General features: G+C 46.8%; 2 protein-coding genes across 7 annotated transcripts; one reads left to right on the plus strand and one right to left on the minus strand.

Moving 5' to 3' along the window:
- The first annotated feature begins 2,905 nt into the window (after window positions 1-2,905).
- Window positions 2,906-26,992, plus strand: LOC119221057 (dedicator of cytokinesis protein 7-like). 5 transcript variants are annotated; one of them, XM_037477470.2, is made up of 50 exons: window positions 2,906-3,112; window positions 4,912-4,999; window positions 5,849-6,027; window positions 6,247-6,315; window positions 6,468-6,594; window positions 6,965-7,177; window positions 7,881-7,966; window positions 8,058-8,124; window positions 8,381-8,530; window positions 8,640-8,720; window positions 8,923-9,079; window positions 9,185-9,315; window positions 9,694-9,787; window positions 9,860-10,022; window positions 12,358-12,475; window positions 13,157-13,227; window positions 13,307-13,445; window positions 13,544-13,645; window positions 13,771-13,857; window positions 14,207-14,438; window positions 14,784-14,948; window positions 15,047-15,219; window positions 15,807-15,908; window positions 16,286-16,372; window positions 16,841-16,936; window positions 17,631-17,771; window positions 17,955-18,068; window positions 18,185-18,355; window positions 18,442-18,581; window positions 18,701-18,870; window positions 18,990-19,141; window positions 19,381-19,563; window positions 19,929-20,055; window positions 20,145-20,229; window positions 20,370-20,466; window positions 20,561-20,695; window positions 21,121-21,273; window positions 21,575-21,733; window positions 21,831-21,931; window positions 22,026-22,218; window positions 22,391-22,534; window positions 22,646-22,777; window positions 22,882-22,896; window positions 23,339-23,464; window positions 23,555-23,644; window positions 23,826-24,062; window positions 24,133-24,276; window positions 24,422-24,528; window positions 24,629-24,802; window positions 25,684-26,992. In XM_037477470.2, the coding sequence occupies exons 1-50, from the start codon at window positions 3,063-3,065 to the stop codon at window positions 25,724-25,726; spliced, it is 6,360 nt and encodes a 2,119-aa protein (XP_037333367.2). In that variant the 5' UTR covers window positions 2,906-3,062; the 3' UTR covers window positions 25,727-26,992. The 5 variants fall into 5 exon arrangements, with proteins under 5 accessions (XP_037333367.2, XP_037333363.2, XP_037333364.2 ...); XM_037477466.2 differs by lacking the exon at window positions 16,286-16,372 and having other exon boundaries at window positions 19,378-19,563; XM_037477467.2 differs by lacking the exon at window positions 16,286-16,372.
- angptl8 (angiopoietin like 8) lies at window positions 10,035-11,696 on the minus strand. 2 transcript variants are annotated; one of them, XM_037477474.2, is made up of 4 exons: window positions 11,333-11,696; window positions 10,836-10,973; window positions 10,599-10,709; window positions 10,035-10,515 (listed from the first exon to the last, which is right to left on the minus strand). In XM_037477474.2, the coding sequence occupies exons 1-4, from the start codon at window positions 11,636-11,638 to the stop codon at window positions 10,498-10,500; spliced, it is 573 nt and encodes a 190-aa protein (XP_037333371.2). In that variant the 5' UTR covers window positions 11,639-11,696; the 3' UTR covers window positions 10,035-10,497. The 2 variants fall into 2 exon arrangements, with proteins under 2 accessions (XP_037333371.2, XP_037333370.2); XM_037477473.2 differs by having other exon boundaries at window positions 10,836-10,979; window positions 11,333-11,695.
- Window positions 26,993-27,319: the final 327 nt, after the last annotated feature.

The following is a 27,319-nucleotide window of genomic DNA, read 5'->3' on the forward strand; positions in this document are numbered from 1 at the left end:
TATGTGTTGTGTTAAAATACATTCACTTCATTCTTTGCGGTCATTCGGTTAACAGGAAGAAGAGCTGCAACACGTTTTTCTTCTGTATCATTAGATCAACATACTGTTGTGTGTCCAGAGAAGGGGTTAAAACCAAGAAGTGTGGGGTTGTGTTTTGTATAAATTAAGCACATTTGAAATGATTCACCAATGATTATCTTTAGCCCCCCCCCCCCTCCCCAGTTTCCAAACGCTGACTGCAGGATCACCATTAGGAGACGTAACAGCTGTCCTGTAGCAGATGTATCCTGTTGCTATACCTCACTCTCTGTCCCCAGAGGGGAAAGGTCGTGACCGGGGGGGAGGGGGGAGGGTGGAGGTCGAAGCAAAAATGTTCCTGAAGATGCTACATGTTGACGCTTTCAGAGAAATAAACAAATGAGCATCTGCCTCCCCCGTTGTGTAGGACAGCTTCACCACAGGACACTGATTAGACTCAGCATTTTTTTTCTGCCATAGTCAGTCTTGTGTAATTCCTCCATCCCGCTTGAAGAGCCGCTGAAATAAGAAGAGCTAAAACGATCTTTGCTTTTTTTTTTTTTTACTATTTATCGTTTTTAAAGGCAGCATATGTATTCTTTTCCATTGTTGGTTATTTATTTTCCTTTTCATCCCAAAGATTGTATGTGTGTCCTTCTTTTTTCTACCAGTTAATGTTGTTAAAGTTGTTTTTTTGTTGTTAGCAGAGGAACTGTCCTGGAAGCAAAGCCTAGTAAAAAGAAAAAGTGCTTAATGATTTAAACAGGACTCCCTGGTGGGGTGCGATAGAAGGGGGACGTGCCCTGGCTACGGGCGTGTGGCGGCGGAGCAGGTGGATGACGAGCAGCTGAGTAGTGGGCTCCGGGGGGAGGGCGGTGGGGGGTGAGGAGGGGGGGGGGGGGGGGGGAGCGGGCCTCCATTTCAGAGGACTCTTGGGGTTGGGAGAAACCCTGAAAAAAGGCAACCCCATCTGGAACTGAGGTGGGGGCTCTTGTGTGAAAGAGATCTAGTGGGTGGTGTCTGACACTCTCTCTTTTGTTCTTTGGTAACACAGCAGCGATGGTGGTGGTGGTGGTGGTGGGGGGGGGACTCTTGTTGCCGTGGGGGCTGGGCGCTTAAACAATAGTGCAGATCTAGGAATTGAAAGCCTTCGATGAACAGAGAAGCAAGGAAGCATGCGGGGAAAGTGGGGACAGAAGGATAAAGCATTCATGGGTTCAGACCACTTAGAGTAGCTGTGGGTTTACCAACCATTCAAGGACACTGCAATGTCACACAGACACACAGTGTATTTACTCAATGAATTCACACAGAAATCTTCACGGGGGAAGAGAAATATATTTATTCAGTTTAGTTGGACACATCTGAGCTTTTATGTACATATGAATTTGTGGGGAAGGACCATATTTTATTTTTTGACTGCACCATTTGCACAGGCACTTTAGAATTGGCTGGAGCTTTGGAGGGAGAAGAAAAAAAACGCTGAGTTTTGTCATTGGAACGGGAGCGTGCCTTAGCGCAGGAGAGAGTGAGCTTCATTTATTTTCATTAGCTGTGTCTTTGGTACAGACTCGTGCCCGCTACCGAATTCTGATGCTGCTTGGACTGCTGCTCAATGCATAAACATATAACCCCGAGACGTCTGCCCTTGCTCGACTGCCGCCAGGCTTCTGCCACGCGAGGATAATTCTACCTCTGTCTCCCCTCTTTCTCCCATTTTTCACATCCCTTATATGCACTTCACGCCATTCATCAGCCGTCTCGCAGAGGACGGCCTGAGTACCTGCAGCAGCTCTCCAGGGTGCTGAATAGGACGACTGTGGGGGAGGAGGAGGAGGAGGAGGAGGGGGGGTCAAGGGGGGGGGAGGGCTGCTGCAGCAAGCATCGCTATATGATTTCCTCTTAGGCTTGGGGGTGTGGAGTGATTGCAGGGAGGGAGGAGGGATGTGTAGAATGACATGTCACCATTAGTGGGAATCACAAGCAATACTATTCCACATTTTCACAAGCAGACAGAAAAATGAAGTGTTTATGAAATGTATTTTACCCACAATGATCCAGAATCCTTGTTGTTGTATGAAACTGTATGAAATATTTAATTTGTCACACTAATCTGACATTTAGTTACTGCCAGGCTGTAGGCCAGTAAACAAAGCTGTAGCTATTTCTTATCTCCTCGTAGAGGTCAAATTTGAGGACTGAATCTGAAACAATCACCGATGATGCAAGGCGCTCTCTCTTCTCCAATCGTGGTGAACAGCCCCACCTGCTGGTGGGTTCTCCTCACAGACACTGCGTGGGGCGGGGACTCCTCCAGATGCGGCTATTGTGCAAGTGTTTTTTGTTGAGATTGAATTCATGGGAAATATCAAATACCTTTCCAAGTAAATATGACATTTTATGGCAGTGGGTTATATGAGTGTCAACGTTATGTTGCCAAAGTAAAGTCCCTTTCAGAGAGGAAAGTCCCTTTTAAGTTTAAGCAGGCTGTGCAACTTGTTTGTGCTGCTTCCTAAATGTTATACAGAAATGAAACCGATGAAACCCTAAACCGTTGTGGATATGCTCCATAATTTGGTCTCTATGCAACAAGTATAGGGGAGTTTACTTCATAGAGACTGTTGACAATGCGTTGAAATAGTGTGGAAGAATAGTATGACCGGAAGTAAAGGGACGACTTACACCGGGCTCTGACATTCACCTGCATGCACACTCATTGGAAACTGCTAAATTTACATACAAAGGTAGGGGTTAAAATAAATTCTATAAAACAAGTGCATCAGTATTCCGTATTCTTAATTGATAAATTGAAAAAAAATGCAAATTGTATTTTTCTTTTCGTATTTTATTCTGAAGTGTCGCCGGAAGTGGCTCCTGTCCGCTAGGAGGAACCAGGAGGGATCCATGCCCGTTCCCAGCGTGGAGAAGGAAGCAGTCGGCGAGGGACACTCGCGACGGGACTTAACCAAACGCAAAGGAGGAGGAGGAGGAGAAGTGTTTCGCTCTTACTCCGAGAAGCTTCCTTACATGGGGCACGAGAAAAAATGACATCCACCGCGAGCGAGAGGAGGGCGTTCGCTCATAAAATCAACCGGTGAGACCGCGACGGAAGTTATTGTTCCACCGTTGCGTGAGAGTGACCTGCCGGACACTGCGCGAAAGTAGCCCGAATGCTAGGAGTAAAAAAAACAAAACAAACAAAAACAGGAGTATATCCCTGACCGTAACCCGCTCAGCGAAACTTTCGATCCGTTAAAGTAAATGATAAGTGAAGCAAGAGTGCGCGCGCGCGCTAACGCCTCTGTCTCTTTGAAGTGCAGCCGGTTTTTATTGTGTGCCACCGCGTAGCATCGCGCGAGCTTTGTCATCAGCAACGACCGAGCCGCTCAAGCGTGTAATGGTCAAGCCGAGTGCTAATCCGATGACCCGGACTCGTCAGCTCCGAGTATAGCGACGCCGAGGGGTGGGGGGGGGGGGGGGGGGGGACGCTGCTCACCTCAGAACATGTCACCAAGTGACACAATAAACGCGTGAAGTCTTTGTTTGTTTTTTTGAGGCGTGTGAACGCCTCGCATCATTGTGGCAACCTGTTTCCACATGTTGTAAACTGGTTTTCCCTCTTCATGCAAATGCGCAACGTCGGCAGCTTACCCCTCCATGGACCTCACTCTACTGTGTCTTATTGTACTGGAGACATGTCAATAAACATGCATGTCACGTGTGTTAACGGGCCCTTTTGAATGGCATGGCGTGACAGCTGCGATGTGCGTTGTGGCGTTTGCAGCAATTTACAAACACAAGAGGGAAATATTTTCTCACCGCATTGGTGAAATCATAAACTTTGGCCCAGGCTCGACCACAAGTTGGTTTCGTTTTGACTTATACACACATTACACTTTGTTCATATGCCTGTTCATATCCATGTTTTTTTTTTTATAGATATTATCTTTATCGAACAGCCTCCCACTGCAGTTCCCCTAGTGCCTCGGTCCTCTCCTTAGTGGGACCCGGACCATTGTTCGGTGCCGGATGCAGGAAGGGAGGGAAGAGGTGTTTTTTTTTTTTTTTAAGCTATTGCCCTCTCTGACGACCGCTTTCCTTTTTCCTGTTTTAGATTGAAGGCTGCAGTCTCCACGTATTTTGTGGGTGAAGCAATCGGTCAAATCAAAGCATGCATAGAAACGCTACGCCGTCATCAGTAGGAAGTCTTGCTTGCTCCTCGGCGATGGGAGTAGAGGTCATAGGTCGTCCATGCCGCATTTTACAGTCCATGCGATGGCATCACGGCAGCAACCCTAGCTGTGAGGTCCGTGGTCGGGGGAAACGTTGAAGCCTTCGCAGCTGTGTATATGAGAGATACGTTTTGCGGTCCTAGGAGAGCAGCTGTCTCTGTGTGTGTGTGTGTGTGAGAGGATTGTTTTCTTTTTCCTGCTTTGTCCCTCTCTCCGAGCCTCCCGTTTGCCGTTCATTCCATGTCCATGAAGGCCGTGGACATAGTTCTGGCTGTTTGCCTGCTCCCCCGGAGCCAGCAGACCGCCCCTCTGTGAGATCCACTCCAGTCCCTGTTCACAACAGCCGCCGGCCTCTAGCGTCGCTACCGGGACCGGAAGCCCAAAAACCTCTTCTGCTTTGCACTTTACCCACAAACCCTGAAAAATGTTAATGAGCAGCATTGATTGGGAAGCAATTTTTCATTTATGTGGGTTTCTCCAGTTTTGTAAAACAAGGAGATCGTTTGCTGCAAGTTTAGATTGTGGCTTCTTGAGTGGGACATACGGAAGTTTTCTTCTTATTTATCTATAACCACACCAACAGGATTTCAGTAAAGTTGTGCCTTGGCTCTCTCTTAACTCTCTTATCTTCCAAACCCCTTGTTTTCCTTCTCCTGCTCAGAACGGTGGCTGCAGAGGTCAGAAAACAAGTGTCCAGAGACTACGGCTCTCCTCTGCTGACCAAGAAACGAGGAGGCGCACACCAGCCCGTGAGTCACCTTGTGTTCGACCCGCATGCTCCATCTGAAGCTCCAGTTAGTCGTAAGGTGTATCTTTGAATATTAGGTTTGAGGTTGGATAGTTGAAAGCGCAGAGGAGGGCACTTTAATTAGTGCGGAGGGAGGAGTCTTTGAAACATGAGAAACCTGCTCTCGCTCACCCGATTTGTTTAACAGCCAGGCAAGGTTTCTGCTTGGATGCCTATCCATAACAGAGAAATGGGGAAGTTATACGGGAACGCTTGTGCTGTTGGGTCGCAGTGATGACCGTAGATGAGTGCTGCACGCACTCCACTGTGAACCACAAACCAGGTGTTGTTGAGTAGAGAACGCAGTGCAGTCGAGAGATTCTCCATGAGGGAGATGAGTTTTTTTAGGCTCATTTATTTAAACACTAATCGCTTAGTAGTAATGCCTGTGGCAAATGTGTCTACTGTAACATTAATAAAAGTAAGTGCATCCAGATTTGATGAACTGAGAATTGAAAACTGGAGCACGCTTCAACTGCGGATTGTCAGGATGAAAGATGAATAAGATCCTCATGAAGAATTCACATTCACTGGTGCAGTAATTCTAATCTTTTAATCATCAGTTATCACAAACGATGAGCGACTCCCCTAATTCAAATTGAACCTCAGACTGCTCCTGTCACATCTTGTGTAAATGTGCATTGTCTTCGAGAGGAAATGTTGTGCTCATGTTCATGTCTATACATGTATTTGGGGTTTGTAATAGAACCTGGTGTCATCATGTCAAATGAAAACATTATTTTTCTTTTAAATATACCTGTGTCCGTGAGAGGTGCCCACCCACTTTTAACGGTCTAATGTTGATTGACAGTTGCCCCTGACGGAGGTGGTGGAGCCGGTGGACTTCGAGGAGTATGTGAGCAGCCACGCTCCCGGGGTGGAGCCCGGTCCGCTCAGACAGCTGACGGAGTTCCCCCACGACGACCTGGAGCTCCTCCAGCTGGACAAAGAGTGCACGACGCTGGAGCCTCCGCTGCCCGAGGAGGACGAGTGAGTCCAGCGCAACCCTTCAGACTGCCACACATGTCCCCCCCCCCCCCCCCCCCCGCGGTCCTTACACTACCACACGCACAAAGGATCAAAACCCCCGTAATGGAGGACAAACATCACGCCACAGAGCAACAAAGGCTTTCACTCTGTGCGAAGCTGAAAGATCATAAATATTAAAAGCGTGCTTTTGCTCAATTATTCATGCGTTCCTCTATGTAGCTCCCTGGATCCCAGGGTGAGAGACGCCCTGGCCGTCTACACAGAGGACTGGCTCGTCATTCAAAGAAAGTAAGTGGCGTCGGTTGTGGTGCGAGCTGAATAAACCCTTCGGGCACACGCTTCGCCTCCTTATTTCTCATGGTTGTCGCTGCTCATGTGGTAGTTGCATTTAGTACTGGGCCAACTTTCCCCTTTTTTTTTGGGGTCTGGTTTTGCTGCAGATATCTGCCCTACAGCACCACGTACACCCCTCACAACTCGGAGCGCCAGAGGGAGAGGCAGCGAGGGCTGGTCAAACAGACCTTTGAGCTGGATGAGGCCGCTGCTGCTGAGCGCCAGGACGACCAGGTAGCTGATGTTGAAAGGACTCGGGGTTCATGACACTAACCTACTGCACAAACAGTGTTGCCACAAGTTAGAGCTCAGAGGGGTCATCATCATCATCATTATTTAATACCTGGACAAAGAGATGTGTCTCATTATGATAGGGATGACATTATGAGTAGCTTCCGCTCAGTGAGTTGATCCTATGGAGCGTGAGTAATGCATTGATGTATGCACGCTGTCTATTATTCATTGCACGGTCTATACATGAGTCATATTTAATGAGGTAATGGGATCCGTAGTATTTTCTCCTTGTGTTTCTAAAACATCTTCCTCCGGGAGGGAAAGAAACTGCATGACCTCACTGCCCGTCACCTCTCCTCTGTGCTTTCAGGATGACGCAAAGCGCCGGTCGGTCAGCCTTGACGAGACCCCCCGGGGGAGCTGGGCCTCCAGTATCTTTGACCTGAAGAACTCCTCCCCGGACGCTCTCCTGCCGTCTGTGCTGGAGCGCGCGGCCGCAGAGGAGATGGACCGCCGTAATACCGAGGCGCGCCTGCAGGGGCGCCACAGCGCCCTGCTGGGCCTGTACCCGCCCCCCGATGAGGTGCGTAGTAAGCCATCCCGAAGCTGCCTCTGGTGGAACAGGCTTTGTTAAAGGGATCATTTGAGGCCTTTGAAGCCACTCACACAATGTCGGTGATTCGGCTACAGCAGAACAAAAACATTTTTTTTTTTAAAAGAACTAGGTGTATTTCGAATATTTTTTATATAAATAAGTATCTCTAATGACTATTTATTACTGTATTTTATTCAATAATACAGCTTATTATGCTTTACCAAATGACGCAGGGGGTCAAGTAGCTCTGTGCAGATTATTCTAGAATAATATCAGACTTAAAAATGAGATGCTATCACGGGGCACATATTTAGTGAGGGAGCGGATTATCTAAAGCTTAATCCAGCTACTAACTACAAGCAACTGAAATGTGTTGGACAACACAGATTAGTTTGTACTTAATCTCAGAGATCACTACTTAAAGGACGCTCACTTGGTGGATGTAATTGTTATTTGTTCATCGCCTAGGTGACATTATTGAATGTTCCCTTAAAGCAAATGTCTGCTTTCCACTTCCACACAACAGTTTGCTTTTTCTCTCTCCTCTTACACTCTCTCTCTCTCTGTCTCTCTCTCTCTCTCTCTCTCTCTCTCTCTCTCTCTCTCTCTCTCTCTCTCTCTCTCTCTCTCTTGTGTAAATGTTATGCCAGTGTGTGCATTCTACATGGCTTTTTGTGTGTGTGTCGGGCAGGATGAAGCGGTAGAGAGATGCTCTGTCCCTGAAGTTCCCAAGGAGCACTGTGGCCAGAGAATCATGGTCAAGTGTCTGTCACTGAAGTGGGTAACATTTGGGATACAATAACTGACATTTATTAGAAAATGCCCATGGTGATCTCCATATTTGATTTAATTTTGTTTTGTTTTTCAGGTTTGAAATAGAAATCGAGCCGATATTTGGAACACTTGCCCTGTATGATGTCAAGGAGAAGAAAAAGGTATTTGTTTTTGTTCCAGCCAATAATTTCTATTAGATGAAATTAGTATTTTTCCGACGACCACGCCGCAAAACTGATTGCTGAGCTCATGCTTAACTAATTGAATTTCCCCTGTCTGTAAAAGGTCTAAGTGCTCTTGCGGTTTAGATCCCTGAGTCCAAACTGAATTAAAATCCCTTGAGCTTCATGTCCATTATCGTCTTTCCTTCCCCTCCCTCTGCTGCTTCCCGCTTATCTCAATCTTCCCTCCCAACAGATCTCTGAGAATTTCTACTTCGACCTGAACTCGGATCAGATGAAAGGGCTGCTCAAACCCCACACACCTCACATAGCCATCTCCACGTTGGCGCGCTCAGCCATTTTCTCCATCACATACCCATCTGCCGATATCTTCTTGGTCATCAAGGTACCCACTTTGACTCAGAAGAATGAAAATGTTTAGCTCAATAAAATGATGCTTTGCTACAAAGTTAAATGATTAGTCCGTGATGAAAGATGTGCTTCGTGTATTCCAGCTTGAGAAAGTCCTTCAACAAGGAGACATTGGAGAGTGTTGTGAACCCTACATGGTGATGAAAGAGTCCGATTCCTCCAAGGTAACGGAGTCCAAATCCCCCCCCCCCCAAAAAAAAAGTGTGTCATAAACTGTTGCAACGCTCGGGGCCGTCGACCGGTGCGCACGCCTCCCAGCGACCAGCATTGCTCAATTCTGTCTGGGTGGCTGCAATATTTACCATCGTCTGAGGCAACGCAGACAGTTGATCTTTTGACATGCCCGCTCTCTTCGTCCCGCCTCAGCACAAGGAGAAGCTGGAGAAGCTGCGTCTGCAGGCGGAGCAGTCGTGCTCCCGCCTCGGCCAATTTCGAATGCCTTTCGCCTGGACGGCCATTCACCTGCTGAACATCGTCAGCAGCGTGGGAGGCCTGGACCGGTCGGACCCCGACTCTGACTCTGGTACCGCTGAGTTCAAGCACAGGCTCATACGTGAACGTACAGAGAGCATCGGCACTGTTTACAGTCCCGCGCACACCTAACACTAACGAATTCTCCTCCTGCCAGAGCGGAAAGGTCACGGCACGTGGAATGAGAGGAAGAAGAAGGGCTTTGAGCGGATGAGCGTTGGCGATGAGATGTGCAACTTTGCCACTTTCCGTCCAGCAACACTGACTGTCACCAACTTCTTTAAACAGGTCCGACTCATTTACCGGTTAATATTGTTACACTCATCCTGAGTGAGGTGTGTGATGTCATTTGGCTTAACAACTCGCCCCTCTAAGGCAAAGATAGGAGCAGCCCAAAAATAAAATATAGATAAGATAATTGTGTTTACATTCACATGTCTTTGAAGTATGACCATGAAGAAAAGCTATGTTTAAATAACAGTTTAATACAGCTGTCTCTTCAGTTGAAAAGTGGGTTAAGGTTTACATTTCTTTTTTGTGACATGTCATTGGTTAAAACAATGTTTGACAATTGAATGAAAACATTGCTATTTCATCACATTACATCACACTGAGATAATTGTAAGAGCAAAAAGCAGCTGTGCTCCTCTGTTTGTGTCCCTGAAGGAGGGGGACAGGCTGAGCGACGAGGACCTCTACAAATACCTGGCTGACATGCGCCGGCCGTCCTCCGTTCTGCGCCGACTGAGGCCCGTCACAGGTCAGCAGCTTTAAGTCAAAAACCCTTCTGTTCTCTCACGTTGAACTGACCATTTTGTTTTTGTCCGCTCAGCCCAGTTAAAGATCGACATCTCTCCGGCTCCGGACTCGCCGCATTACTGTCTGTCCCCGGAGCTGCTTCACGTGAAGCCGTACCCCGACCTGCGCGTTCGCCCCACCAAAGACGTGCTGGAGTTCCCCGCTCGCTACGTGTACACGCCCCACACGGCCTACAGGTGAGCGATCCCACGCCTCTCCCGCACACGTGTGCACGTGCTCTGTAGCGTGACCCTTGGAACAGAGCTACGATCCCCCCCCCCCGCTGGGAGGCCGTGTTTGTTTGCATGTTGATTCGTTGTTCTGTTCTTTTTTTTCTTCTTTTTTTTTCTCGCAGTTTCAACCAAATTTTGAGATGTGTGAATACAAGAAAAAAAGCCATTTTGTCTGTTTCTTTTCTAATACATGTATTGACATATTACACATCTGTACAATCTTTAATAACTTAACAGCTTTATTTAAGTGGCTCTCTTGAAAAAAAAAAAAACTTTTTTACTTTTATATCAATAAAAAAAAACTGAAAGCCACAAGGACAAAAATATAAGACAATTAAAAAAATATTTTTTCTCTGTTTCGTAGTTTTATCGCAGTCATCGTGGGGTTGGAAGGGAGTGCAGTGATTTTATACAGATGAAATCCGGGAGAACTGCAAAACTATGTCATAGTTTCACTCTGGAAGACAAAACAGTACCTTGAATTATGTGAAAACGTTGAAAGTTCAAAACGGAACACGATGCATATTTTTAGTGTCTCACCATCTTCTGGAGTTTGGAGAGCTTCTTATTCTGAGTCTCAATATTTTCCTTCTGGTCCTGGGTAAAGTGCTGTAAACCGTTCAAGATGTCCGCTTGCTCCTTTGCTCTTTCCTAAAAGCAGGCGTGTCCTCAAATCAACTTCGTGTCAACAACAAAATCAGCGGCCGGTGTTGAAATATGTAGTAACGGCGCCGCGTGAACCAAAAGCAAATATTGCCCTCGAGGGGCTTCTGTTACCTGCAGCTCTTTGATGCTCACGTTGGTGTGGAGATACATCTCCAACTTCTGCACTTTGGTTTTCAGCTCCGCCTCCTCCTGCTCCAAGCTGGCCAGGCAGTCTTTAGTCATCTTGGTCTGAGCCCGTTGCTCGGCCATCTGCTCCTGTCGAAAAGAGCATCTGCCAATATCATCCTCCTCCCCCGACCAGGACCCCCATCCCCCCCGCCCCCCCCCCCCCCCCCCACAGTGTGACGGGCAGCTCTCTAATGACACGCTCGCTCTCTTATGGCAGACGAAAGCATCCGTCCACATGCATCAGGGAAACGCATTAAAGAATACGCTGACTATTACTTGCAAAAGTTGTCGTTTGACACGCTGCTTTGTTGTGTCTTTGCTTTAGTTTAATCAGATTTTACACGCTCGACATGCTGTCTCTATCTTTGATCTCAGTTTGATTGTAATCTCCCTCATGAGAAAACATGAGCGTGGAACGGCACATGAGGAATGCACCTTACCTGAAGCCGCTGTATCACCTCTTTCATCTCTCTCTCCACTTGGGCGGCGTGCTCGGCCTCCCTCCCCAGGTCTTGGAGAGTCCCTTCGTGCCTCCTCAGGGTTTGATGTATTCTGGCGATCTTTGCCTCGGTGGTTTCAAAAACGTAGTTAAACGATTCGCTCAGCTGTATGACGCCGAACATGAGCACGTTGACCTCTCGCTCCTTGTCTTCCAGCCTCGCGGTCTTCGCCACGGGCTCCACGGGGGCCGCTCTGAAGCCCGCGGCCAAGTAGAGCAGGCACGCACCCCAGAGCGTCTTCATCATACCAGTCTGATGTCGAATTTAAAAAAAAAAAAGAAAAAAAAAAGAAATGAGGAAATCTTTCTTTTTAATTTTTTTTTTATTTGTCTATTGCAGCTGTGCAGATGTTGGCAGGACGATGAAGTAGGAGGGTGTTCTGTGCGCCTTATATTGCGTGTGTACATGCAATACCGCGGTAAAACATTAGCTCAGCTGTCGATAGCGGGTCTTGTCCGTGGCCTCGGTGACCTTGCCTTGAAGTTTAACCCCTGGCGATCTATTTTTGTCCTTTCGGGACAAGTAAAACATATGACATTCATAACAATACGCATGACACTCCAGTGTAAGATATTGAAGTCTGCGTGTTATTTCATATATTTTTAAAGAGATGCATCATTGCCTCTTGACAAGCAGATAAACTAAATTGTTTCAAATAATAACTTATTCTTATTATTTTGGACAGGGTTGAGGTGACATTTGCCAACTCAAATACTGAGTCAAACTTTTCCCATGTGCAAACCTGACACTCTTATAGCTCTTTCTTTTCTAACAGATGAGACATAAAAGGTTATATAATGCAATACTTTTCTAGGTTGTTGGGAGTTTCACACGCTTTGGTGTGAAACCGTCTCCCTTTGACTAAAGTGTTATGATTCTAATTATCATTCAAGTATTCATTCTTTGCATTTCTTTATTCAGTCCATGTCATCTCTCTCTCTGCGTGGCTTTATTCTGCCTTTCAGAAACTTGCTGTATGTTTACCCACAAAGTCTGAACTTCAGCAGTCGTCAGGGCTCGGTGAGGAACATTGCTGTGAAGGTCCAGTTCATGGCGGGAGAGGACCCCGGCCAAGCTCTGTCGGTGAGTCGCTGGAGGCAGAAACATGATACGAAACAGAGTCCTCTTCAAAGCGCAGAAGGAAGGAGCGTTGTGTTTCATAATTGAATCCCAAATGTTGAATGATATTCTTGCAGTTTGCTCGTTTGTGGATTTGTGTCTTAACTGGACTCTAAAAATATAAGTCTATTCCCCTTTTAACACACAAGATTGAATAGCAAGTCGCAATTATTAATATTGTTTGTTAGATTTATTGAAAGATTTTAATACAATAAGGACAATATCAATAATGTTTACTGTTTACATTTTGATTAGTTTGTTAGTTAATTATTTTCTGTTTATTGTTTTAACATAAAGTTTAAAATATAAAGTTTGACTTTAAGATTGCTCATTAATAATTAGTTAGATTAATTCATTAGTAATTTAATCCAATTAATAACATATTAACCAACTATTCACTATTTAAATAATATACTAATACATCCAAATAAGGTTTATAGACTGTTAATTAAGACATATTAATTATTTACAAAAGCTTTGTCCACAATAAAAGATGATTTTTATTCAAAAAAGATGATTTTCATTAAAAACTATTTAACGACAATTAAGTAGAACATTGAATACAACAGTTAAAACAACATAAATCACATTTTAATTAATCGTCATTTCAATATTAAAAGTATTAATACTGTTCCGTTTGTCCAGGTCATCTTTGGGAAGTCGAGTTGTTCCGAGTTCATTCGAGACGCGTACACCCCCATCATCTACCACAACAAGTAAGCCTCCATCACCCGCCGCCCTCCAGCTCCACGCGCCGCCCCCACCAACGCCCCGTTTAACTCTCGCCTTCTAAAGGTCTCCCGAGTTCTACGAGGAGATTAAAATGAAGATTCCTGCCAACCTGACGGACAACCACCACCTGCTGTTCACCTTCTTCCACATCAGCTGCCAGACCAAACAGAACACGCCTCTGGAGACACCCGTGGGCTACACCGTGAGTGGTCTCCCTCGGCCCGCCCCCGCGCCGCCTTGTCTCCTGGCTGCGCCTCATCGCCGCGTCTCTCTCTCTCTCTCTCTCTCTCTCTCTCTCAGTGGATCCCTCTGATGCAGCACGGCCGACTCCGCACCGGCTCCTTCAGTTTGCCCGTCTCGGTGGAAAAGCCCCCGCCCAGCTACTCCGTGCTCACCCCCGACGTGAGTTTGTTTTGAGGGGGTCGTGTCGGTGTCAGTTCTCCTGCCCGTTGCCCTCCACCTCCTCCTCCTCCTTCTCCTCCTCCCCGTGTGAAGTGTTGAATGAGTTGCATGTCACTCTGCGGCAGGTCCAGCTCCCGGGCATGAAGTGGGTGGATAATCACAAAGGGGTGTTCAACGTCGAGGTGACGGCGGCCTCCTCGGTTCATACTCAGGTAAACACATTTATATTCTCCTTTTCCACCTGCTTTTTCCTCCCACCGTTTGTGTCTCTTTATCTTAGACCTTATTATTAGTGAATGCAGTGTCTCATGGTTTTGGGGTTAACTTATATTTAATTTCACTTGATTTAATTGTTTACTGTTTTATCATGATCATTTTATTCAGTGCTGTAGTTTTGTTTATTAATTAGGAAATGATTTAGTCTCATCAATCAATATTGAAAAAGTCACAGAGTGACTATACTTTTTTTTTTAAGTGGATTTCTATTGAATTTAATTTCTGGCAGGTTGACATCCACCCAGGTCAAGTGATAATTAGTCTGTATTCTGATGTTCACACCAGGACCCCCACCTGGACAAGTTCTTCACTCTAGTGTACGTCCTGGAGGAGTACTCCTTCCCCTTCCGCCTGAAGGACGTCATCATCAGCGAGGCGAACATGGAGGGGGAGCTGAAGGCCAGCATGGCCGCGCTGAGAGGAGCTCTGCTGGATACCTGCGTCAGGTTCCTGCACCAGCTGCTCAACAAGCTCATTCAGCTCATCATCTACCCGCCGGTCATCGCCGGGCAAATCGGTGAGCGAGTTCTGAAGGGCCCGCCGCCACTCGGGATTTGAAGTGCTCTTCACGGAGCACGGACGGAATGCTAATTCTGATCATTGGAGTAGCTAACGGGGTGGTGATTAAGGGAAAAGGAGAGGACTGGAGCACACAGCGCTTCACACGCGCCTTTTGTGTGTTTGCACAATTAAAGGCCGCAAATCCAACAGCTGTCCTCAATCTGAGAGGCACCGTCGAAATGAATAATGATAACGTTCACGATGATTTAAGCAACAATGATGGCGGTTTGAATGTACTGCGTTCGATAACATTCCATAACAAGAAGCTTCCCAGTCATGGTTGTGAGTGCTGCATCCACAGTGAACCTGGGCCGGGCTGCCTTCGAAGCGATAGCTCTATTGGTCAACCAGATCCACAAGAACCTGGAGGGCAACCAGGACCAACACGGCCGCAACAACCTGCTGGCGTCCTACGTCCACTACTGCTTCCGCCTGCCGACCGCCGAGCCGACGGTGCCCCCGGCGGGTGAGCCTCCCCCCCAACCCCCCCGTCCCCCGGAGCGCCTGAGACGCAGAGGGAGATGTTTTACTTTGTGCAATTTCTCTCTCTTCGTCCGCGAGAAGCCGGCGCGCAGCCCTACGACATGCCGATGCAGTACGCCACCTTGTCGAGGACAACGGGCCGGCCGAGCAGCCTCCAGCTGGCCCGCTCCAGGAGCATCAGCAACTCCAACCCGGACCTGGCCAGCACGCCGGTTTCTCCCGATGAGGAGGTGCAGAGGATCATCGCCGGCAAGGTGAGCTGCAGCTGTCTTTAAAAACATGTGTATCTTTTTAGAATTACAAGAACTATTGCTGTAGTTCAGCGTGTGTGGAGTTTTGAATTTTTGCACAAGATAGTTCATTCATTCGTGACGTCGTAATTTCTAAAACATTTTGTTGACTTTTGTTACCCTTTTGTCACGTTTGTTTACCGCATTAATGTTCAATGTTACATAATGAATTTTGTCACACTCCCATTTATGGTCCTGGACGTCTGTGATGTGTTTGACATATTTTCTTCTTATTCTGTTAAAGAAACAGGTGTTTCTGTAGATTCAATAAGCTCGGGTCGACCTGCTGTTAACGATGCTGCTGTTAAAGATGCAGTTACAATCTGTGCCCCCGACCCTTGTGTTGCATTCTGTTCCTCTGTTCTCCTCTTTGCCGATTCAAGCTTCTTCTCTACACTCCAGTTTTTTTTTTTTCTCCCTCCCCCGATTTTACCTGTCAAATAATCTTGTGTGGTAATTGCCCTCCCTTTACTCACTGTACCCTCGCCTCTTGCCGCACTGTGTGTTTGTGTACGTGTGTTTTTGTGTGCGTCTCCGGTGGCTTGCGGCAGGGTATTGACCGTTCCCACTCCTGGGTAAACTCTGCTTATGCCCCCGGGGGCTCCAGATCTGTGCCACGTCGAAACCCAAACTCCAGCTGTGAGCTCAAGCAGGTGCCAAATCCCTCCTCTTCCTCCTCCTCCTCCTCCTCCTCCTCCTCACCTTCACCACCTCGCCACCCCCATCCTGCACCACCTCTGATCAACCTTTCCCGGGTCTTTCCCCACCTCGGACCTCAAAGGTTTTTTCGTGTGCCTCTCGCTCTGCTCGCCATGTCCCTACCTGTCATTTTCACCATTCACCCTCTCACCGCTACCTAACAGACCAGAGCTGTTGTGTTTAAGAGGCATAGTCTCTGTCCGGGGCTCTCTTACAGTTCTGACCAGAGTCCGCAGAGTTCTCTGGTCAAACATCCATCTCCACTCATCCCTTTTCACATCACTTTGTCCTCATCTTCTGTGTTCACCTCACCGCCACTCCACCATGTCAGGCAAACCACCGCAGCTGCAATCGCATGTCTGCCTATCTGGACAGCGTGGCCTTGTTTTCAGTTCCGACAAGGCAGATTACCAAGAAGGTAAAACTGACATCTCCTGTAACAAACTGTAAAAGTGTCAAAAACAACCTTCCCTAACACATTTTGATGCCCTGACGTTCATTAGCTTTCTGTGTCATGAACACTAATCACATGACCTTTCACTCTGTGTCTCGCTGTGAAGAAGAATTCAGGCAGACTTACTAATAAATAACTACATTTTTTATATCACTATACATTATATATTCTATATATATATTTTTTAATAAAGCTTTATTTATTCTTTTACCTGTACATTACCTGTCATTTAACTGACGCTTTTCTCCAAAGCGACTTAAGTGCATTTCAACCATAAAGATACAAACGAGTAACAAGAAAGAGCAATTAGGGACTGAGGAACTACCAAACGGGTTTATCTTTTAGAAATCACCCAAGAAAACCCAAACCCCTTCAGTCCTCATAGTTGATGTGGGTCGTAAGCTAAAAGGACCTGTGTTGGTTCCCGTGTAGCTGCTCCACGAGGAGCTGGCGTTGCAGTGGGTGGTGAGCACCAGCTCGGTGAGGGAGGCGGCGCTGCAGCAAGCCTGGTTCTTCTTCCAGCTCATGGTGAGTCGCTCCATGTGCACGCGTGCTCAAGTTGCACCACATGTTTCTCACATGTTGAACGATGCACCCAGTCAGTGAATTAGTCGCGGTAGATGGATGGAGACAGAATAGAGTTGGAGAGTAATATGTACTCGGCCGTGGATGAAAGGAGGCAGCAAAACCTGTTCACTAAAGAAATAGAAGTAATTTGAAGTTTCAGCTATATTTATAACAGTTTCACTGCTTAACAACCCTTTAGACTGCCCTACCTGATGGGGGAACTGGAGCGTTATCTATTCTCTCTTCAAAGCAACTAGAGTTGTCTGAAAAAAACCTGTATTTTATCTCAAAGAACATGTGAGTAGCTGACATGCCGCTGCCTTGATTGGTCAGTTTTTCAGTGTTATCGTGTAACTTGTTGTTTTTAAAAGATTTGCTAGACTGTTCTTCAAAGTGAAATGACATTATTGACAATGGACTCCAATACCTTTTTTGAAGAGAGTATATATAACCGCTTCACCTCTCTAGCAGAAAGGGGCTGTTTGTTTGCCCCCGTTTTGGCATTTGTGTCTTTTTCTCAAAAGTTGAGACGTGCCGGTCAGTAATACACTAAGTAACTCCTGAAAACCCACTTCAAAATAAGCCTGAAACCACAGGTACCAGACGGGAACCACTTTTTAAAGCAGGATGTTTTTTTTGGTCTCGTACACTCTAGACAAAGAGCATGACCCATCACTTATTCCTGACCTCCAAACTGGACGTTCCCCGGCGCCAGCGTTTCCCGGAGCGCTTCGTGGACGACGTCGCTGCGCTCGTGTGTGCCATCAGCGCAGACATCTCCACCCGATACCACAAGGTAAGAGCTCGCACTGCACAATACAAGCAATCGAGGAAACGATTGGCCGAAAGCCTATTTGCTTTCAACGTATTGAATAGTACTCAATGATTTAAATAAGCCTCTTCTGATATCACGTCTCTTTCATGTGCTCTTGCTCCCATCCTCCCTCTCCCTCTCTCTCTCTCTCTCTCTCTCTCTCAGGATGTGGAGCTTGTGGAGAGGCTGAATAGCAGTCTGGCCTTCTTCCTGAACGACCTGCTGTCTCTCATGGACCGGGGCTTTGTGTTCAATCTCATCCGCTCCTACTACAAACAGGTGGGTCTATTTCTTCCCTCTCGCTTGCCTTTTTAACACCGAAATCCCGACGCTCCCACGCGCGTTGGAGCAGAACAGCTTTGGCTGACTCAAGCGAACGTGTGTGCTTTTCACAGATTGGCAACAAGCTTCACACAACGCAGAACCCCAGCTCTCTGAACGCCCTGAGGGTGGACTTCACCCGCATCGTCTGCAGCCACGAGCACTACGTGGTCCTCAACCTGCCGTGCTCCACCCTCAGCCCTCCGGCCTCCCCCTCACCCTCCACCTCCTCCACCACCTCACAGGCACTGGAGGAACAATCAAACCGATTCGATCTGCTTTATTTCCACGTGCTTCTGTCTCATCTTTTGCTCATCTATCGTTTTCACAGAGTTCTGCCTTTTCCAGCATGGTGCAAGACCAGGGAGTGGCCACCATGTTTGATCTCTCCGTCCCTTTCCGCCAGCAGCACTTCCTGTCCGGCCTGCTGCTTACTGAGCTCTCGCTCATCCTCGATCCGGACGGAGAGGGGTAGGCTCCTACTGGTTGCTCAATGATACATTAAGCGGCATTAAGTACATGCGCGCAGCGAGAAACACACAAAAATGTGCCGATCGGCTTTTTTAAATTATTTTTTTTTTTACCCGTAGGGTTTTCTTCCTTCATAAAAAGGCCATCAGTGCTGTCCACTCCCTGCTGTGCAGCCACGACGCGGACCCCCGTTACACTGACCCTCAGGTCAGGGCCCACATCGCTCAGCTCTACCTGCCTCTCATCCCCATCGTCATGGACACGTTCCCTCAGCTCCACGACTTCTCTGGTCAGCGTCGATGCAGCCCACCGGCTCTCCACCTCCTCCGCACGTTTATCGCACAACGGTTTAATATCCAGCCTATGTTGGACCTGAGAGCTCTTTTTTTTTTTTTTTTTTTTTTTCAGACTCCTCGCCTGCTCGGTGCCGCCAGGCTTCAGCCCACGCCGACGATACCGACCCAGACAGCGGCAACACTATCAGTCAGTCTGTTGCCATGGCGATTGCCGGCTCCCCTCTGCCGCATGTCAAAGCCAACCCGTTCGCGCTGCCCACAGCGGTGAGTGATAGCGGCAGGGGTCACGCTGCTCCCTCCCAGACTGACAGGTCACAGATCGGCTGCTGTGTGGGAGGCGTTCACTCTGCACAGACACTCACTCAAAAAGCCTTGCTCACTCCTCCCTTGTTACTCCTCTTAGCCTGTAGGTGTCTCTCTGTCCTTCAACCTGTCTTGTTAATCTGACATTTTTGAACGCGTCAGATTAAAAGACTGGCACAAAACTGGTTTGTCTTCAGCAGGCCGGGCGCCAGTCCAGCTCTCTGTCTGCCGAGTGCAGCAGGACTCTGCTGGTGAGCTTCCTGTGGGTTCTGAAGAATGCAGACGCTGTTCTCCTGGAGCGCTGGGTGTCCGATTTATCCGTCCTGCAGATCAACCGCCTGCTGGATCTGCTGCATCTCTGTGTGTCCTGCTTTGAATACAAGGTACAATAAACCAGGCCCTGGGTCTATGAGGGTCCCCCATTGTCTAATTTAGACATTAAGGAGCTACACAAATACCATTGGTTCTTTCAAGAGAGTCACAGGTTTCAGAATGTACACGCTTTTCCATATTTTGTCAGCAATCCCCTTTTTTCAGCTGTTTATCTGCATCCGGACCCTGTGAGCGTTTGAGGTCCACAGCCCACATATCAGTGTACTTCCACTTTTTAATCTGTTGGCAATTCTTGTGTCCAACGTTCTCACCCTCCGTAGTTTCTAAAAAGTAGACTTTCTTTACGCAATTGAAATTTGACCTACTACTACTATTTTTTTTGCCCCCGTCCTGTGATGTTTGATGGTTATTGTAGGGGCGGAAGTCTCTAGAGAGGATCAACAGCCTGACGTTTAAAAAGTCTCAGGACATGAAGGCCCGACTGGAGGAGGCCATACTGGGAACCATCGGGGCTCGTCAGGAGATGGTCCGCCGCTGCAGGGGTGGGCAGCATTACAGCAGCCAGCAGTTGGTCAGGGGGTGTTTATAAATATATGCTCTTGGAAATTGTGATTTGTTTACTTCGTCACAGAAAGGAGTCCCTACGGCAGCCAGGAGAATGTCAGGTGGCGGAAGAACGTCACTCACTGGAGACAAAACACAGACAGAGTTGACAAGTATGTTTACATTAGCGAAATTACTCATAGATTTCTGGATTGGACTCTAAATTATGGTACACAGGGAATAATGGGTTATCTCTTCATTTTAAGAGTGTTTAAAGGTCATAGTGATGGTTGTGAAATAACCCCACTTACAGGACTAAAGCGGAGATGGAGCAGGAGTCTGTGGTGGATGGGAACCTGGCCACTGAGGCCTCTCTGATCGTACTGGACACACTGGAGATTGTAGTCAAGGTAAAGCAATCGCCATCATCTTCATCATCATCATGCCACACGGTGGCGTTCGTGTAGACTCACCTCGCTGCATTTTGTTGTGTGTCCCCGTCAGACTGTGGTGGCTTCAGAGCTGAAGGAAAGTGTTCTGGGTGGAGTGTTGAGGGTTCTCCTCCACAGCATGGCGGGCAACCAGAGCGCCCTCTTCCTGCAGCACTGCTTCACTACACAGAGAGCTCTGGTCTTCAAGGTACCCACGTGTTATAGTTTGTTGTCTTACGTATTGTTTTACATATAATATTAATGAGGCTTGATATATTTGCGCTCACTGTCTCTCACCTACTAATTTGAATAAGAACGCTTTTAACAAAATTGTATGTGATTACTGAAAGGAACATATTAACCCACAAAATGACCATTTGTATTTTAGTCACTCACTGTGTTCTTTTGTAATTCTTTAATGAAAATGTTCTTGCATGTGCCTCCTCGGGGAGAATTTGAAATCAGCTTAAACCCCTAATGAACCTAAATAAAACTGGCTGTATTTAACAACAGCAAAACTTTATCAAAACATTTACTAACCCTCACACAATGGTATTATCCAAGTCCTGTTGAACAAGACTCTATTTATTTGCGTAAGGAATATACAAAGTGAGGTTGTGTTTGTGTCTGTAGTTCCCAGAGATGCTGTTTGAAGAGGACACGGAGCTTTGCGCGGACCTGTGCCTGCGGCTCCTGCGTCACTGCAGCAGCAGCGTCGGCTCCGTCCGGAGTCACGCCTCCGCTTCTCTTTACCTGCTCATGAGGCAGAACTTTGAGATTGGAAATGTAAGGCTGGATGCTGTCTTAGCATGTTGAGCACGTTGCAACCAGGGATTTGCCAGTTAAACGGAGTAGATCTACCAGACACATACAGGGTGTTTGAGGAAAAGAAACGGTGTTTAGTCTCCTCTTGCACATATGCATGTAGTTCAACATTTCTGTTGGGATACAAACGGCACCATGGAAAACTTCTCTATGGTGACATTCAACGTATGTTAATCAGCTTCAGCTAGTCAGGATTCTTTTCAGTGCACCGCAAGCTTTCGTATCATTCTGAGTCACAGTGCTTGTTTTGTCCTTGTACCAGAACTTTGCTCGAGTAAAGATGCAGGTCACAATGTCCCTCTCCTCACTGGTGGGAACGTCGCAAAACTTTAACGAGGAGCATCTGCGACACTCGCTCAAGACGATCCTGACGTATGCTGAGGAGGACCTGGAGCTGCGCGACACGCCCTTCCCAGAGCAGGCACGTAACCGCCCGTGTTTAGTCTCATCCGGAGCGGCAACGCTGGACAAGAGCTATAAAGTGATGTCCGCTGTGTTGCACTTTTAACAAACTGCAGGTCCAGGATCTGGTCTTCAACCTGCACATGATTCTAACTGACACGGTTAAGATGAAAGAGCATCAACAGGATCCCGAGATGCTCATTGACCTGATGTACAGGTACTGTGATGCACGTTAATGCAGCCTGTATACAGCAAGAAAAAAAAAAACTCCCTGATATATAGAACTTTTTTTTCTTTTTTCTATCATCTAGGATTGCAAAGGGCTACCAAAACTCGCCTGACCTGCGTCTGACGTGGCTCCAGAATATGGCAGGAAAACACTCGGGAAGAGGGAACCACGCTGAAGCGGCCCACTGTCTGGTCCACAGCGCGGCTCTGGTGGCTGAATACCTCAACATGCTGGAGGACTGCCGCTACCTGCCAATTGGTTGTGTGACGTTTCAGGTCAGTGCATGCTTTTTTGAAAAAAAAATTTAATGGTGACTCACTCTAGCCACAGCAGTGGGACAGAATGAGATTGGATGCTGTCCCTAAACTGGACCGCCAAGAGTAAAACGTGCAATTTAGAAAGAGTCGTGGCTTTTAAATGTGTTCTGTGGTCTGTTTTTCCCTCCAGAATATTTCATCCAACGTATTGGAAGAGTCCGCCGTATCCGATGACGTCCTCTCTCCGGAGGAGGAGGGGATTTGTGCTGGAAAGTACTTCAGCGAGTCCGGTCTGGTGGGCCTCCTGGAGCAAGCGGCTGCTTCTTTTAACATGGTACGACTCATATTCTCCAAACACAAAAGGGGTTACAGCATCAATGTGGCCGCGGGGTGTTATGAGATCGGGTGGCGTGTGTGAAACTCTCTGTTGCGCTGCTCGCCGCAGGCCGCCATGTACGAGGCCATAAACGAAGTGTACAAGATCCTGCTGCCCATCCACGAAGCCAACAGGGACTTCAAGAAGCTCGCCACGGTGCACGGAAAGCTGCAGGATGCCTTCAACAAGGTCTACAACCAAGTGAGTTCAAGCGTTTGCGCCTGAAAGCAACTGTAATTAGTGTTGATGAGAAAACTGACTTGAGCCTAATGTTTCACCCTCTTTTTTTTCCCCAACTTTTCCAGAGTTCAGGGTGGGAGGTAACACATTATTTTGTTGTATTGAGTTTAGTACATTCATGGTAAAACAAATTCAGTAGTTATTTTTCATTCGTGTTAACAATGTTGTATTTCTTCCTCTTTTCTCCTGTGTGAACAACATTTTAATGGTGAGTGATACACAACTTGTTGTTACACCTTTTTTTTCACCTTGCCACTTTTGTGAAACTACGTTTCATAAGCAGCATGTACTTTCTCTTTGTCCTATTTCATTTCTTCTCTATTAGATTTGATGTCATCTTAAAACAGTAACAAGATCTGTGGCATTACCTAAAGATTGAGCAATAAAATCTAAAAATGAGCCCCCATACTGGACAAATCTTGCAACTTTATGACCCTATGCTGTTAAGAAAAGATAATAAAGTCTGCTTATTTTAATTCACTCTAAAACCATCTCTATTGTTTTCCTGTCTTTAGTGCTAAGAGGATGTTTGGGACCTACTTCCGAGTGGGTTTCTATGGCTGCCGGTTTGGAGACCTGGATGAACAAGAGTTTGTCTACAAGGAGCCATCAATCACCAAACTGGCTGAGATCTCCCACAGACTCGAGGCATGTTTACTACTCTGAACACTAATCAAGCTGTCCACTAGGGACCTGGGTGAAACACATTTCTAAAGTTGACATCTCTCCGGCGTACAGGAGTTCTACTCAGAAAGGTTTGGAGATGAGATGGTTGAAATTATCAAGGACTCCAGCCCGGTCGACAAAAACAAACTGGATCCCAACAAGGTAACATGAGATATATATATATATTTTTTTTCTAGCCCTCCTGGTATTGTACCTGCACAGATCACTCACCGCAGTCACTTCAAATATACATTTGAGCTTTTTAGGCAGAAAGCTCCGTTTGAAACTGCGATACAAATGAACCACCAGCTGTTATGAAAAGGACAGTCTGTGCTCCTTTCAGGCCTACCTCCAGATCACCTACGTTGAGCCCTTCTTCGACACCTACGAGCTCAAGGAAAGAATCACCTACTTTGACAAGAACTACAACCTGCGCACCTTCATGTACTGCACTCCCTTCACGCTGGACGGCAGAGCCCACGGCGACCTGAACGAACAGTACAAGCGCAAAAGCATCCTGACGACCTCTCACGCCTTCCCTTACATCAAGACGCGCGTCAACGTCATCCACAAGGAAGAGGTGGGGCGTCTGTTTCCGGGGGGGGCTTGCTGTTATGATCGAAAGTCAACTCTCTCCTTTGGTTCTGCAGATCATCCTGGTCCCCATGGAGGTGGCCATAGAGGACATGCAGAAGAAGACTCAGGAGCTGGCCTTCGCCACGAACCAGGACCCCGCGGACGCCAAGATGCTGCAGATGGTCCTGCAGGGCTCCGTGGGCACCACAGTCAACCAGGTACCTGTGGAGATACCTGTTTCACCACAGCGGATCCTCCTGGAATATTAACCCCCGTTCGAATAGCGTTGAGAGTCTGTGTCGGATGAGGAGGGAAAGACATTCCTTGGCAGCTACGTAACGGGTTTCTCCCCCCCCCGCACAGGGCCCCCTCGAGGTGGCGCAGGTCTTTCTCTCCGACATTCCTGATGATCCAAAGCTGTTTCGCCATCACAACAAACTGCGCCTCTGCTTTAAAGACTTCACTAAGAGGTGACGACACACGCCGCGCCCCAGACTCAGACAGCTGGGTAACCAATAAAAACCAAACCTCAAATCACTGCATCTTCTCTGCTGTTTTTTTTCCGTGCAGGTGTGAGGATGCCCTGAGGAAGAATAAAGCCCTGATTGGACCGGATCAAAAGGAGTACCACAGAGAGATGGAGAGGAATTACAATAAACTAAAAGAAGCTTTAGGGCCTCTCATCAACCGCAAGATCCCCCAACTATACAGAACCCTGCCAGCTCTGGCTACACAAACACAACGGTAACCTGAGACAATAACACACACACACACACACACACAATGAGCTCATGCTAGATGCTGTCCAACAAGAGCAACTTTAAACCAAACTCAATCCCAGACCCACATGTTTTAAAAGATTTCACATTCATCTGTGCAAGTCGGAGCAGTTCTTTCAAGTATTGATGTGCTTTTAGCTTGCATCGGTTTTGGGCATCAGCTCTGTGTTTAATGTGAGGGGTCAAGCACTGTGGCTTCATAATGAAAGACGGCTACTGCCAAAAGCACCTGCCATAGGTAACATTTAATACAGAGAACCAATGTTTATTTAAAAGTGCCCATTCAGAGAACGTCTATTGCCTCCGCGGGGCCCTCAACATACAGCTGAACCAGTGGCTCACCGCCATCGATGCTAACAGCGCTAACGGTACAAGGAGCTGCAACAGTGTTCACCTTGGCTTCCCAAGTGTGGCGTCCATTAGCTAACCAGTGGCGCACAAACGCCGTAATATAAACAATATATAAAATAAACTATATATCATATAAACGTGTGGCCCGACCACCAAGAAGCTACAATTAAGACGCACACAGGGAGAGCGACTTCCTTACCTGCTAAGGTAGACATTACTAAAATATATATTTACCCAGATTTGTTAAAGTCAACTGACCTGACGGGCAACACTATATGAAGTAATCAGGTGGTTTTGCATTATTCCTTTACTATTATAGAAAATACTCATTTAAGGTCATAAAGCCTGTGATTGGGGCGCTGCAAAAAGACAATGTTCAGATACAGTTTTTAAATAAACAATGTGTCACAGATCCTGACTATTTCCTTTTTTTTTAATTTTAGATACACTTTTTGGCACAATGAAGCAAAACAACGTCATGCTTTTCTCTTGCAGGAACTCCTTCAGTCGCTCCAGTCTCCGCAGAGTCGACTGTTGAAGGACAACAAACTGGACGACAACACAGGAAAACAAGCGCCCCCCCCCTCCCCATCTGTTCCCCCTCCCCCCCATTGACTGCACACCAACTGTCCCAAGCGCACACACACACACACACACGCACCATCCGCTTCCTCGTCCAGCTCGTTATTTTACCCGACCACCCAGGGACGCCATAATCCCCCCCCCCACCCCCCCACCCTCCCCAAGCACCACACACACACACACTCGTCACCTCTCTCCGCCGCTCTCACACCTCTGAGGGAGCTCGTCTGTTTATTCTGGAAGGTTATCTGCACTGCAAACAGGGACGTTGGGAGCACGGCTCCGACCCGTCGGCGCTTTAAACCCAGCTTTAAAAGTCTCCTTCACGGTAATCTCTCGTGAGCTTGATCGGGATAAACTTTTTTACAGGACCAGAACTGACGAACACGTTTTGCATCCAAATCGTTTCGGGTCGGGGAATTTCTTTCCCGAGCTTATCTGTTTTTTTTTTGTTTTTTTTTAAATCTCTTTTGCTTCTAGTGTTTGCTTTTGAAGAGGACTGTAGTTTGTCTGTTTTGTGTCAAGGCCTTATTTTATTTGTAAAAGACATTTTTTCTAAACTATGCCTGGCCGTAGTCCTCTCCGGACTTATTGAATAGTCCCAGGGAGTTTTATTTTGTTATCAACAGACCAAATAACTGACATTCCTCCTTCCTCAAGTCGTCCCATTCATCTGCCCATCTCTCGTTATGAGAATTAATTCATTCCCTGGACTGGATCGTTCCTGCCGATCCAGTCGTTCTGGATCGACTGGAATGAACTGTACTGGAAGGATTATTTTGGTGGAGAAAAGGCAGAGAAGGGATGTTAAACTGTGTGTTTTTAAACTGTGAAATTATCTTGGAAAGCACTGCGGTCACGTCACGTTAATCACAGAAGCACCAGCGTTAACCCCCCCCCCCCCCCCCCCCCGCGCGGTGCATCAACCGAATTCATTATTACATTATGTGTGGTTTATGTCCTCTTTTACCTGCATTTGATCTGCTGTCCCTCCAACTGTATGTGTACAATTCTCGGTTTTTGCCGGTTTTGGGTATATTCGTTGTGGTTATTTCCAACTACTGTTTCAATTATATTGCACTATTTTAAACTAACTGCAGCACATTAACACTTTTATTTTACAAGGCTGGAAACTGTTAGATTTTTTTACCAACTACATGCAAGGACATTTTTTTATTTATTGTCTTTTATATTGCCTTCTATTAAATTTCTCTTCATACGCCTCTGGTCATCTTTTTATTTGTGTGCGGCTAGTGAGCAGGACAATAGATTTGCCTCAGTATCGTACATTTATCAAAGTTTTGTGGTCACAAAAGCCGAAAAAAATATTTTCTCGAGTCGATGGTGACCTCGTGCTAACGGTATAACATTGTGATATATTACACCTGTGTAGTTTCTCCAATGCTGTATCACAATGAATACAAAAGGAATTTAGATTGACTATTTCTCTTAAAGTTGTACCTTTTGGCAGAGGTTTTGTTTTTGTGATCGGCCTTTATTGTTCAAACAAAGAAAAGGGAAGCAGCCTCATAAATTATGAGAGATTCCG

The sequence above is a fragment of the Pungitius pungitius genome, chromosome 12 (assembly GCF_949316345.1).
Source record: "Pungitius pungitius chromosome 12, fPunPun2.1, whole genome shotgun sequence".
Classification (NCBI taxonomy): domain Eukaryota; kingdom Metazoa; phylum Chordata; class Actinopteri; order Perciformes; family Gasterosteidae; genus Pungitius; species Pungitius pungitius.

Excerpts from the sequence above, each read along its gene's own strand:
- angptl8 (XM_037477473.2), bottom strand. The coding sequence starts at position 11,638 with ATGATGAAGACGCTCTGGGGTGCGTGCCTGCTCTACTTGGCCGCGGGC. Across the intron at positions 10,980-11,332 it reads AGGTGATACAGCGGCTTCAG|GAGCAGATGGCCGAGCAACG; the intron begins GTAAGGTGCATT and ends TCTTTTCGACAG. Across the intron at positions 10,710-10,835 it reads TGAGCATCAAAGAGCTGCAG|GAAAGAGCAAAGGAGCAAGC; the intron begins GTAACAGAAGCC and ends GCCTGCTTTTAG.
- LOC119221057 (XM_037477470.2), top strand. The coding sequence starts at position 3,063 with ATGACATCCACCGCGAGCGAGAGGAGGGCGTTCGCTCATAAAATCAAC. Across the intron at positions 13,646-13,770 it reads ACTCCGTGCTCACCCCCGAC|GTCCAGCTCCCGGGCATGAA; the intron begins GTGAGTTTGTTT and ends ACTCTGCGGCAG. Across the intron at positions 24,063-24,132 it reads ACGTCATCCACAAGGAAGAG|ATCATCCTGGTCCCCATGGA; the intron begins GTGGGGCGTCTG and ends TTGGTTCTGCAG.